Source organism: Pagrus pagrus (genome assembly GCF_965226575.1).
Source record: "Pagrus pagrus genome assembly, chromosome: 15".
NCBI classification, from domain to species: domain Eukaryota; kingdom Metazoa; phylum Chordata; class Actinopteri; order Spariformes; family Sparidae; genus Pagrus; species Pagrus pagrus.
The window spans coordinates 11314333-11327749 of NC_140199.1; the positions used below are offsets into that span (position 1 = coordinate 11314333).

Consider the following 13417-nt stretch of genomic DNA (forward strand, 5'->3'; position numbering starts at 1 on the left):
TTTCCCATCTAGGAGGTGAACTTGTATGCTCACTGGACCAACTCTAATATTTTCATATTGCTTCCTTCAAACATTGCCTCATCCTTTTCCTTTAACAAACCACCAGAGCTGGGGCTTAATAAAACGTGCTAAAGCAAACGGGCAAGTGTGTGCTCACACACATGCCGCCTGTCAAAACACATCTCCCACCTGCTCCCCCTTCCAGACAACTTGACGGCTAGAAAAGGTTCATTTTAGCCGGAATCTGACAGCTAGCAGGGTCACAGCAGCCTGTGGATTAACGCTCCATGACAAAGGCGAGTCATCGAATTAAAGACCTCTCATACACTGGAGAGGAGAGGGGAAAAGGGGAGGCAGGGAGTGGATTGGAGGGCTGAGGTTTAGTCAGAAAAAGTGGGAGGGAGGCCGATCAGAGCGGAGCACGAGCGATAAGTGACGGACGCACCTCAACGTCGCTCATCTGTTCATTCTCTCCCTCCCTTTACCACCCCCACTCCCTCTCCCCATCCTTCCGTCCGCCCGTGGGCCAAGCAGCAGTAGCTGTCACTACAGGAGAGCGCCTGTCAATCAAGGCTTCCTAATCCAATGGCATGTCGGCAGGGGACATGTCACATATGTTAAGAGGGGAGAATGAGGGGACTTGCAGGGTGTGCTTGTGTGTGAGCAAGTGTGTGCGCAGGCATGTATGTGTATGTGATTGTATGACTGTAGGGCAGAGCACGGTTGCCAGAGAGTGTGGTGTGGCAGAGAGGCAGCGGGTGATGGAAGCTGTGGTGACACATGAGGCCCGGGACCAACTCTGAGTAACCCACTAGTCACTAGAGGGACAGAGGGGGAGTGGAGGAGGCAGAGCAGGGCACAGGAGGGGTAAATATGGAGGCACAGACAAGGCTAACTGCGACTGACATGGCTAGCATTCAGAAGCGGCATGCATGAAGAAGACAGAAATGACACAAACACAAATAGATGGTGTGCTCGTGTGTGTGTGTGTTAGTATCAGGCAGGTCAAAACACACAACACAGGTGTAAATGGCCTTTAGTATGGTCCAGCATTGTTGTTTTTCATGTTTATTCAATTCACAAGTTGATATGTATTTTCTCAAGACTGTGTTAGTTATATTATATTATAAAGGCTAGTGCTTTTATTTTGAAGGAGTAATGTTTTGGAGGTAAATAGGTACATGATATATGGCAGAAGTGTAAGCACAGTGTGTCTTAAAACAAAGGAAAATGTCTTACTTTTTATTTGTCACTATGTTGTTTCATGTTGTGTTTCATACTGAGCAACATTATAAGACATCGTTTGAGTTTGACAATGAGCCTGTAGGCTAACAAGACTGTTATATTATCCCAATGCACCACAATTCTGTCTTGCTTAGAAGGCAGTTAATATTTCTAGGTTAAATTCAGCTTGCCAGCATGAATAAATGCTGTTTTATTTCAATATGTAATGTAAAAGTGCATGTTTAAATGCAGCACAACAAAGCTGCATTTCATGTGAGATCTTGCGCTGACTCTTGTCCTATAGCTTATGGTGACTGTAGTTAAAAGAGTGAATACATTTTTCATTTAAATTAAATATACCTTTAGGACTTGAGAATGTTATTCAGGTACGGAAGGTTAGAGAGTAATTCTTTATGATTCTCAAAGTAGTAATTTCCTAATTTCCTAATAAACAAATTTTCTGAGGTTGAATAATGGAAGATCCCAGGGTTGTAGTCTAATATTACAAAAAGATTACTGTATATGGTTACACAGATATAAAGTGGATGGTAATATTTTCTTTATTATTATCTCTCATATTCAGCTTAAGTATCTTATATGATCAATAAAGCTTTTGTGAACAATCAGTAGAAGAATTTGATTGTCATTCGGCCGGGGATACTACAACAGGAGTATAGTTCTGTAGAGTGAACGCAGTAATGAGAACTGTTATAGTTTATTGTTTTATATTCCCTTTTCTTCCGCTTTCACTTGGCTGCTGTGCAACTACAGTGAACCCTTCCAAACAAAATATATTCCTAAAGCAAAGTAAATATGTGGGTGTGTATTATCTGTTGATGTACTGGATGAAATTGCTTGTACTTGAATACAATGATATGTAAAACATCTTCCTGCATATGCTGATTTTTCTATGGCACTAAAGAAAAAGGTGGTGCTGTTGGCACTGTATTTTCTCCGACTTACTAGCTAACAGCTTTAACAGCAGTACAATAACTTTATACTAATATATAATAAGCGTTTTAAATTTTCATTTTCTAGTGACTATAGGTACCAATAGCCAAAGGATTGAGAGAAATACTTATGACAAGAACACCAGTGCTAACCTTTAAGCATGCATCATGAATAAAATGTCAACCTTCCCTGCAGGCCACGACTTGAAATTAAGTTTAGTGCTAAAAATTTAGGAAGGATAGAAGAAAGGAAGGAAAGTCTGTCACGCTACCTGATGGGGCTGGATGCGCTGGATGTTGCTGGTGAAGTCAAAGTAGAGGTGAAACTTGTCAATGTCTTTGTTTTTGTTTTGCTGCGCCCCTGGCTTTTTCTGGCCTTGGACAGACTTGTCCTGCTCTTTATCCTTTAGTGCCGACTTGGACACAGAGGACTGGATGGTCACAGAGCTGTTCTCACACCTGCCACAGCAGGAGAAAAACAGAGAGCAAGAAACAGGAGGAGGGCATTTTATCATTATCATTATTATTAACACTGCGAAAATTTTAATCAAATATCACTAATTAGAAACGTGCGCATGTGGATATGTTCTCACAATGTTTTAATGTAGGTGAGTGTCTCAGGGTCTTTGGCAATCATATCAGCCAGGATATGCTCCACACCTGTTGCCACTTCTTCCACCGACGACAGACCTGACACAAAACAAACACAGACACAACTGGGTTAATTCAAGTAATATCCTACACAGGTCACAGTCTGTTCATAATAAATAATTAGTGTCCATAATTCCCCCAAATCCATTAATTAAAAGAAATATTCTCTTCATAAGTCTGACACAAGAAAATGCCAACAAGTCCAGGGACTTCTTGTCCAAGCATATGTTGTTAACTTGGTGTCTACAAAACTTAATTTTGTGTATTATTTTTTTATGTCTTACCTTCAGTACCAGTTTTTACCCATGCCCTTAAATCCAGAGTGTGTGGTTTTTCCATTAGTGCAGAGGCGGCCTCCTCAAGGCCCAGTGCTTTGGCCCGGCGAGCCTTCGACAGCTTACTGCCTTTCTTATAGGGAGAATACTACAGACAAAAGACAGAAGCATCGGACAGCAACAATTGGTAAGGAGAGGTCAAAATCATCTACATGAGACAGATATTACTTAAACATAAAATATGATTCTGACCACATGATCCAGTTCATCAGCTGATCTGCAGCTCCTCAGGTCTTGTTCCAGCTCATCTGTCAAAACTCCGTCCTTTTTCAGGGTCTGAATCACAGACTTGGTCTTCTTAGCTAGAGAACTGAAGAAACACACATATGTACACAAATATACAAAAACTGCTAATACACAGTGATAAATCAGATACCCACAGAAGACTAAGTAGAAGATTAAGAAGATTAAGTAATATACACATACACATATATATACACACATGTAAAACAATCACACACAACTGATACTGTTTCAGGCCTCAAAGCTTGGCCACTAGCACCATCTTGTGGCCACCGTTAAATATGATGTCTGGACAAGAGCCCAATCCGGCTCAGCTAATAGAAGAAAACATTTAATGGCTGCAGTTATTAAACACTGAACTTAAATGCGTCTCTACATGCATTTAATGAGTGCTGGTGAGATTGCGAGTGGGTGATTTCTTTTATCTGGTAAGATGTTTCGGTTGCCTACCATAATTCCTCATAAATGAGCTGGACATCTCTGACGGCATCAGCGTCCATGTGGTTAATCATCTCTTTGCGGTAGCGCACCATGAACGGCACAGTGTTCTCCTCACGAAGCAGCGTAATGATATTAACACACACCCATCGCTCCACGCATGTCAGGATGGACAGCACCTGAGGGGATGGACACACAGGTATTCAAATAGTACATACAAATAATGTGAATGTGTCATATCTCATTCACATTATATGTTAATGACCGGACTTTCATATTGGGTGGCAGAGGGAACAGAGGCAGAGTTACTGCTCGACGAGAAGGCCACAATTTCAAGCCGTGTTTGTGTCAACCAAAAACGGTATTTTAGGCCAAAACATCATCTTTTCCTAATCCTAACCTGGTTTTTGGTGCCTAAACCTAACCAGACCATAAGCACAGCATTGTCGCGACACAAGATTGAAAATCAAACCTACAGAAAAGCAGAGTTGCAACATATAGAAATTTAAAATTATATACATTTTTCATTCATTCCCAAAATGTATTCTAGCGACTGGATTGCATTTCGGCATTGTGTAAAAATATATTCGGCTTTACCACATATTTACCACACCAACATGTCCTACAATACCTCTATCAAGTCCCAGTTCATGTTGAGTTCATTCCTCAAAGCTTGTGCCTGCGATGATGGTAAAGCAGTTGGTTGTCCCAGGCAGGCACCACTGGTCTTCTGTTTCTTTAGACAGGGCTCATCAAACGTGAAATCCTCCTCCTCCACTTCCTCTTTCTTTGCTTTAAGCCCAGCTAGTGATGAACCCTCGCCTGCCCATCTGTCCGCCTGATGCGCTTCTGACACAATAAATGACACTCTCTACAAGAATAAAATGAGAAAGAAAAACAGAAAGAGATCAAATCAAAATTAAAATAATCATTATATCAAAATAATAATAATCAAAATAAAAAAGGATTAAAAGATTGAAGTATTAGCGATAAGTGGTGATATGTATGAAAAAAGAGCTCTGCTGTCTTTATAAAGTGTCGCAAAAAGAATAACAACGCAGTGACTGCTCTACATGCAGCAATTTTGTTGTGCACACTTCAGTAACGCACATATATTCTCAGTTCAGTTATAAACTAGCAGTAATATATACAGTAAGTAAGTCTACTGTGCATGTGTATGCAGATACACTCTTACCTCCTCCTTCATTCTGATACTTGGCCCACTCTCTTCAGCCGTCTCTACCTCTGGACAATCTGTTTGTTTTTCTCCTTTGTCTTCTCCAGGCTTATCATCCTTTTTATCCTCATCCGATTTTTTCCTCTTTGTTCCAGCTAACCCACGAGCTCCAGAAGCCTTCTGAACTTTGGCTGCCTGTGTTTTCCTCTCTGCTGCAGGTTTGCGTGGCACCCTTGGCTTGGGCTCTTTAGGCACTTTGGGAGCTTTAGGTTGTTTGGGTTCTTTTGGCTCCTTTGGTTTGGCAGTTCTCTTAGCAGGTGCTTTCTTCTCCCCTGCTGTTTGGCCAGTCTTGGTCAGTGCTTTTGGCTTTGGCTCCGGAGGTTTCCATTCCTCAATATCCTCATCACTACTGGCTGTCACAGAGAAGGACCTGATGGGAGGAGGAGGAACAAAGTGGAAAATCAGTCAATTCTGAAACAAGAATAGGATTTAACTCATGCTGCCATGGACTAGAGATTATTATTTACATATTCAAACAATGTGAGTATGCCAATGTTTGTCTCTTTATTAGCCCTGTAATACATCGACGATCTGTGAAACTGTCATCACATACAAAAAACTATGAAGACAGACCCAAACCTTCCCCCATGACTCTAAAAACACATGTGCTGTTGTTGTGGACTGTCAGTGCAGAACATCACTTACAGGTCGGAGTCCATGTCTTGGTATTTTACAGCTTTGGCAGTTGATGTCCGAGGTCTTCGCATCATCTGTTAGACAAAGTGTTTAGTCAGCTATCGTTACCATTAGAATCACATCATTTAGCTAATAACGGTAATCGTAACAATAATGCTAGCATTACATTTTCACAAGCGGCTTAACGTTACGTCTACCTAATGCTTTATTGCCCAGCAAATTACAGTCAAATGGAGCAAGAACATTTTATTTGTGATAACTCTAGCAGCACAATGAATTTAAAAAAACAGATAAGAACTTTTGCTAGCTATCCAAACCAAGTTTAGGTTAGCTGTTATTTCAAATTTGCCGCTTCACGCTGACGCTAGCAAAGACAGCTGGTTAAATGACACGACAACCGGTCACAACAATTCATGCCACTATTTCCCCGCATGTCATTAAGCCTGACTAACTAGTCAGACTTTGATACCTTTGAAAATGCTTCAATTATTTGCGGGTATTCCGTTAGAAATCGGAGCCGGTGCAGCAGGAATGCTTACTTCCTGCAACAGTATGCGTTCAACCAATCACATGTAATGCTTCTTCTTCTTCTTCTGTGTTTTTTATGGTAGTTTACATCCTTTAAGTTGCATTACTGCCTCCGTCCACTGTTTCCTGTTCTACAACTATCTTTGTTGATAAAAGCAAACTCAACACCTGTTTGTTAATAATAATCTGGTTAATAATTGAATATCTTGAAAAGTTTATTTGTCTATTTATATATATATATGTGTGTTATTTTACATAATATTTATGTATTTCATTAAAGGTGCACTTTGTAGTTTTGAGGAGGACATTTTTTTGCCAAAACAAATTAAATAAACAAACTCTTCATTTTCATGACTGAATAAACAAACCGGTCTTAAAGGACAACATAATTTCATACTGTTTAACTTTGTTTATATTTGACCGACCCTGCCACCTTTATAGTTTCAAACTGTGTTATGGGGACCTTATTTTGCTCTGATGAAATGAATATTTCTGAGTTTTTTTATTATTACCTCATTACTATTGTAACTTTATTACAGTTTGAATTTCTTTTCCAAAACAACATAGGGCTCCTTTAACAACAGCGTTTCATCTCTACATTTTATTAATGATAGAAATGTATTTATGTATTTTACTCATGTAGCGCTTCCTCAGTTCCTCAGTTCCAGTTATTGATTGTAAACAATTAATGTTTAGTTTGTATGAAAAGTGCTCTACAAATAAAGTCTGTTGATTGATTCCTAGTGTTGTTTTTTTCAGAATCCTAACTATCAATTTCCCCCCTCCACTGTGACCCGACACTTAAGCACTCCTTGGCCCTGCTCACCCTGTCCTCTCCAGCCATGTACGTGTACTCACAAAAGAAAGTTCAGTTCAAGTCCATTAATGATCAGAGAAGCAAAAGCCAAACTAAAAAACTATAATTGTAGTTCCTCTTTCGTCTTCTTACTTCCTTCATGAAATCAGGCGCTCCATTGTCTCCTTTTCTTGACACTGATTGCAATGACCAGTCGGATGTTTTCTATCACAAAAACTGCTTAAGTTGCTGTGATCAATTCTTAAGTTGCTCATAAGTACTCATAGTTTTCTGCTTTATGTACTTTATGTAATCATTGTGTTGCATAATAATTTAAAAAGATGCCGCTGTTTGATTATTTCCCTCCAAACTATGCTTTTCCCCTCCTCTTTTGAAAGATGAAATTAATTTGTAGATATGGCCTTTTCCTATGTGTGCTGGTACCCACATGAACACTATTTCTTTCCCCTGACTAGCTAACTTATATGTAAACACTATTTCATTAACTAGGTCTTGATATTTCCTGGTTGATCCTGATTTAATTACTTGACCATAATGACAATGAGTTACCACGGATGACGATATAATCTGGCTATCACATTTTTGCCCACTCAAATGCTAACAAAACTCAACCAATGACAACATCCAAATGTCTCAAATGGGGGAAACCTGACTGCATCTTCTTACTCTATATCTGGCACGTTAGCTTATAGCCCTGCTTGTTTACTGGAGTGTTTTTCAGTGGATTGGCTATAAATTGGCCTTATTTTGGTTTCATAAATCAAGCCTAAAGATTATAAATATTGTGATTCTAAAATCAGCATCTGCTGCACTAATCATCTCAATCAGCTCCAATAACATTCAATGTTGAATGTTCTGAAAAATAACTCATACAAGAGGACAGGGAAGCTTTGTTATTTACGTCATTCAATCTGTTGTGCATAACTAAAACTAAATCTTCGTATGTGACTCAATTCTGAGAAACTCACTATAATTGTTCAACTGTCTCATTACATCCCCCGGGGTCCCCCCTCCCTGGGCTTTCACTTCCTTTAATCCGCCTCTGCTTTGCAAATGTCACAAACTTTCATTATTATCTCTGATTGATTTCACTTTTTATGTTCCTAAGAAGTCAAAGTCAAAACAAATAATTAAAAAAACCATACTTGCCTCTATGATAATGCTGTACTTTGTTTTGCATTTCCATATTGTGAGAAGTAGGGCAGGGTCCCCCAGTCCGGGTCACATTTCCAAATATTTGGGAAACAGGAAATACTATAATACTGAGGCAGCTACAGCAAAAGTCTATTTAGCTTTGTTTTAATAAATTTAAGTCATTAGGAAAAATCATTAGAACCAACAAGCCAGTATACAGCATGGGCATATAATTGACATCTAGGAGATATCTAAGCAGAATATGTTCATAGTTATATAAAATGCATATAGTATATTAACAACATTTATTATTATTTCTGTATAATCAACGTGGCTGTTCCTCCATGGGAAAGACATGATAATGACATAGCATAAGAACTTGCTGACTGTGTGAATTCTGGGGTCTGCTGTGGATTGTGGGACCTAAAAACTGTGTTTGGGCGAGAAAGTTTTCAAGAGACTGGAATTTAAGGATTCACCAGTTAACTATCAAATTAATTCTACTGTAATCAGGAACCTAACATAAATTTCACAAGTGTAATTGCGTCAGTTTAACCCAGTAATAATGGTTGAAGGCTACTTTAAATGAAAAAAAGAATAAGTCTAGTGCTAATGCCAAAACTCCAACACTAATAATATTAAAGTAATTATTTATGTGTTATTTATTTGTGTTCTCTATTATCTGCTAACAAATACTTCATTAATTACTCATTTAAACCAAATATATAAACTGATTATAAACCTTTTAGCCAACTTTTTATGATTACCACATATCTTTATACTCTGCCCCTGGTAACAGATGATGCGTCATCATGAGGAGCCAATCAGAAATTTGAAAAAAGAAAAAAAAGCCGTCAGAACATTTGTTCAGGTTGTAAATGTCGGTTTTCCCCTCCTGTTACTTTCACTTCCTTCTCCCTCCTCTCAGCCTTAAAGGTAAACATTTCTTTGAAGTCTGTCATTGATATTTGTGCAACAGCTGCGACCTGTCCTGAAATAAGGTAAAAACTATGTGTGTGTGTGTGTGTGTGTGTGTGTGTGATTCCTATGAGTGTGTGTGTTCGTGTTAGTAGCAGCCTACCATATTCTCCGTGTTTAACACTCATGTGGATATATGTGTATGTGTGTGTTTACAGGTTTGTGCTTGTGTGAAGATGTCGGACCCCGAGACCCAAACTCCTCTCATTGGAGGTCAGCCAGCCAACAATGTACCAGCAGCACAGGGGTAAGGATTAATTAATTTATTTAGCTTTATGGGGTCCTAACACTATGAGCAAAAAGCTGGTCCCCCACAAAGTCAACCGCTTACTGTAAAGTGTCTTTGCCACTTCCCCCAAAAGCTAGAAAAACAGCTCTGGTTTGTGTTTTTGTTTCCAGGTAAGCATTTGTAAATCACAGTGCTTTTCTTCAAATGTTTTAATGTACATTTTCTATCCTCCAATCAGCCATTGATTTCCATTCATCTCCATTAAAATCAGTCAGCAGATTCTCCAAACTCGGTCGATATGTGCATCATGGTGAACAAGTAGACAGATTTTTCTAGTCTGTATGCACTATTTTCACATTGTAAAGGATTGAATAGAAATAAATGGCTGCGTGAAAAGACAATATATATATCGATTAATTGGTTAATAGTTGCACCTCTACATGTTGTTGTAGATAAAAGAAAAAAAAATTGCACCAACAACGGTGTAATCCTTCAATTGAATAGTAAATATAGTAAAAGTATGGATGTCTTTGTGGATTGTGTTTTCTTGTATTTCATGTTTATGTTTTGTTTTCATGTGTAAATACCACTTCAGTGAGAAACATTTTTAAAAAAACATGCATTTAAGGATTGTAGCATCAATTCATGGCAAAATGGACAGATCACTCAGTTGAGATTTAAAGCAGTTTCAGCTTGAAATGAATGGGAATTTCCAAACAATGCCTTAGTGTGAGTTGGAAAAAAAGGGTCAAGGCAGATATGAAAAACTCCTGAACTTCCCCAGGATTGTCTGCTTGACAACAGCTGATTTCACCATCAGTGGTGATGTAGCGAAACCGTGGAGTACATACCATGGCCGAGTTTCCTGTTTGAAAGAATTTCCTTAAATCTCAGCCTCTATAAAGTTCCTCATACTTTGCTTTCTCCTCTGGTCCCTCACCTTACTATCTACGTCCTCTTTCTGCCTCTGTTTACGTTTAAGGACTTAGTCCCTATGGTCTCCTAGACGGTGGCAGAAATCAATTATCAGTGTTTTTTTGTTTTGATTTTTCCCTTTTCTAAAATCTTAGATGTCAGGAAAGACACCAGAGGTCAACCACATACCAAACCTTGAAAGCTAAAATGTTTGAGGATTATGAAGAACAGGGACTTTTTCTTCATGTCTCTCGTTTCTCATTTTCACTTTTTTTTTCCTGATTATATTTCAGTGTAAATGTCCAACAGGCCCTCCAAATTAAACATGTCTCTCTGCCCTCCTTCTTTCTCCTCTTGCTTTTCAGTGGCAATTCCAGCCGGGCCTATAAGATTGCAGGGATTACCCTGCTGGCCTGCGTCCTGATTGCCGGCCAGGTGATGACTGCCTACTTCCTCCTCAGCCAGAGGAGCGACATCCAGTCTCTTGAGGAGCAGAACAACAAGATGAACGCTGATATGACCAAGGGAAGATCTGGTGAGGAGGCCAAATTTTAAGTGCAGATTGGTTCAGAATGTGTTGTTCTACAACAACAACAACGTGAGCAGTCGGAGAAATGTCCAATGTCAGCAAATCCCGACTGACCTGTGATATTACTCATGACATTTATGATACCTAAAGGGGGACAGACTTTTTCTTCTGATCTGATGGGACTTTTCCAAAAGTTGCATGTGCATCTGAAGGATGGATGAAAGAAAAAAAAAAGTGTACACTATACACAAAAAGATAAAAACAATCTGTCCATATCCTTGTATCTTCGAAAAATAGTGAAGAGAATAGCAAGTCAAGCTATTTTAAGTGGAGCTGTGTTGCACTGCTTTTACCCACAACCAATTTTTCCAGTTATCTCTGTTGGGAATGTCTTTCCTCTGCGGCTCACACACTCTGTTACTCTGTCTGTGTAGTTGCTGTCCCCGTTCGGATGCACTTGCCCATGAACTCCCTGCCTGAGCTGATGGATGACTCTGTGGATGAGGTAAAATAGTCTGACACTGGATTGTTAATGCTGATGCTAATTATAATATTTGAGTTTTCAAAAATCCCATGATTTGTTGTTGTTGTTGTTTTTTTGGAGATGTATTGTCTGTATTTAATGATGTTTTTTTTTGAATCCATCCTTAATACTATGACACCAATGTTTTTGTTTTGTCTTGTAAAATCAAATGGTCTTCATCTTTTTCTCTGTTTCACGGATTGTTTTGCAGGAGGCCTCCACCGGAACCCCAGAAAAACCTGGTATGTCATTTGTGATCACAATTATACACTCGTTTTTTTCTCCCTCGTATGTTTCCTACAAATGTTAGTAGTTTTATGTCACATAGTTTAGTTTACTCTGACATTACTCTCTTAAAGTTTTTCATAAGACAGGGGTGATGTAACTCCTCTCCTGTCCTCTCTCAGCCCCTTCAAAGTTGACTGACTGCCAGCTGGAGGCAGCTGGTTTGAAGGCCGTGCAGGTGCCAGGTTTCCGCCCCAACTGTAACAAGCGTGGCCTCTACCAGGCCCAGCAGTGCTTCGGCAGACACTGCTGGTGTGTGAACCCAGCCAACGGCGAAGTGACCCCAGGATCCCTGCAAGAAGGACCGGTCAGATGCACTGTTGCTCTCCTCCCTGGTGAGTCAAATTAACTGGCCACGAGGTCAGATTGAGAAGAGATTCCGGTCACAGTGGAAGTGGTTGTATTTATTTATTAAGTTTATTCATGTCGTAGTTAAATTCAGAAACCTACACTACCTATACTTACATTATATTCTGGTCAGTATATCATTATGAAACTATTCTTGTTGTTTTAATGTTATCATCTCCACCAAGGAGGTTCATTTCTCAGTCCTGCGTGTTTGTTTGTAGTTAGCAGGATATCTTTAAAACTCAGAAGGTCAGAGAAATTTGCATAGGCCATGATTAAAGGAGGAAGATTATTTGTATTTTCGGTGTCCAGAGGTGTCCAACATTTGTAATCCCAATTTAAGCTACAGTGTTGTTGAGTTGAGTTGTTGAGTGACAACGTTGTCTTTGTAGGCCGCATGACCAAAGTGTTGACCCTGCCTGAAGTGGAGGAGTGATACCGTGGTGAGTTTACAATAACTGTTTGTTTGATTCAGAATGTATGTTGTCACATATAAATATCTGTGAGCAGCATTGTGTTTTCAATGCTGTTTAATTCAGTCCAATTAAAACTTCCATTTTGTTAAATTTGTAATATTTTAATATTTTTGGAAACTGATGTCGGGGATGTCTCTAAAGGGAAATAACATTATATTGCTTTTGATTAACTGTATTTTCATTATTGTCATCCTCTGTTTTCTGTTTTTTGGGTAATTGAAGCTGAATCATCTCCAGAGACCAGCAACGGCTCAAGGCAAAATGTTAACTTTGCTTCAATTTATAATCACCATCTTGTTTGAAGTACTTTATAAAATGATGGGGTTTCATAAACTGCTGATTTATTACCAAATGTTAACCATTTCTCTGCTTGCTATCATCCGATCAGTTTATCGCAGTTCGTTCAATTTTTCTGTCTTACTTTAAAAGCAAGTAAACGTTTAAGATTTTAAAATATTTTGTGTGTCTTGTGTAAGATATAAAATAACATTTTGTTCCATGTCAAACAACAACAGCATGAAACAAGGGGCAATTCAGTGGAGTGTGGCCAGATTGTAATTATTAATATATTTTTTGTGAAAAGTAGATTTTTAGGCAAGTAAAACATAATCTATCCACTGCCCCATTGCATTTATTGAGAAATACATATTCAGATTAACAGTGTGGTCACTTGAATGCTTGGCTAAAGAAAATATTGACACACATTTGTGAACAATCAGGAACCAAGAATTCTCCAATTATGAGACAATTGTAAACTGTATTTTCATCTTTATTGGAACAACCCAAATAAACCTCTAAAAGACAGCTTTGGTGGTTTTCTTTGACAATATCACACTGTCCAGTTAAATATGTCTGCATTGATGTGCAAGGTTGAAAACTCATGACGACATAGACCATGAACTGACCCGTCATATTATTTGTTCCACAGCGTGTCAAGTCTT

At 38.9% G+C, this 13417-nt stretch overlaps 2 protein-coding genes across 2 annotated transcripts in view; one reads left to right on the forward strand and one right to left on the reverse strand.

The window, feature by feature from the left end:
* The window catches only part of srbd1 (S1 RNA binding domain 1), a 53914-nt gene extending 47643 nt beyond the window's left edge, over positions 1-6271 (reverse strand). The window contains exons 1-9 of the mRNA XM_084374728.1: positions 6184-6271; positions 5724-5788; positions 5037-5448; positions 4473-4712; positions 3854-4020; positions 3353-3470; positions 3110-3248; positions 2768-2864; positions 2447-2633 (exon numbers count right to left, since the gene is read on the reverse strand). Coding sequence (XP_084230854.1) covers positions 2447-2633; positions 2768-2864; positions 3110-3248; positions 3353-3470; positions 3854-4020; positions 4473-4712; positions 5037-5448; positions 5724-5788 — 1425 coding nt within the window. The 5' untranslated portion in view covers positions 6184-6271. The remainder of the gene's footprint in view (positions 1-2446; positions 2634-2767; positions 2865-3109; positions 3249-3352; positions 3471-3853; positions 4021-4472; positions 4713-5036; positions 5449-5723; positions 5789-6183) is intronic.
* A 2789-nt stretch (positions 6272-9060) lies between these two features.
* cd74b (CD74 molecule, major histocompatibility complex, class II invariant chain b) lies at positions 9061-13280 on the forward strand. Its single transcript, XM_084376201.1, has 8 exons — positions 9061-9194; positions 9330-9418; positions 10681-10850; positions 11279-11349; positions 11579-11609; positions 11775-11987; positions 12393-12443; positions 12699-13280. The coding sequence occupies exons 2-7, from the start codon at positions 9348-9350 to the stop codon at positions 12434-12436; spliced, it is 600 nt and encodes a 199-aa protein (XP_084232327.1). The 5' UTR covers positions 9061-9194; positions 9330-9347; the 3' UTR covers positions 12437-12443; positions 12699-13280.
* Positions 13281-13417: the final 137 nt, after the last annotated feature.

Excerpts from the sequence above, each read along its gene's own strand:
- cd74b (XM_084376201.1), top strand. The coding sequence starts at position 9,348 with ATGTCGGACCCCGAGACCCAAACTCCTCTCATTGGAGGTCAGCCAGCC. Across the intron at positions 10,851-11,278 it reads TATGACCAAGGGAAGATCTG|TTGCTGTCCCCGTTCGGATG; the intron begins GTGAGGAGGCCA and ends CTGTCTGTGTAG. Across the intron at positions 11,350-11,578 it reads TGGATGACTCTGTGGATGAG|GAGGCCTCCACCGGAACCCC; the intron begins GTAAAATAGTCT and ends ATTGTTTTGCAG.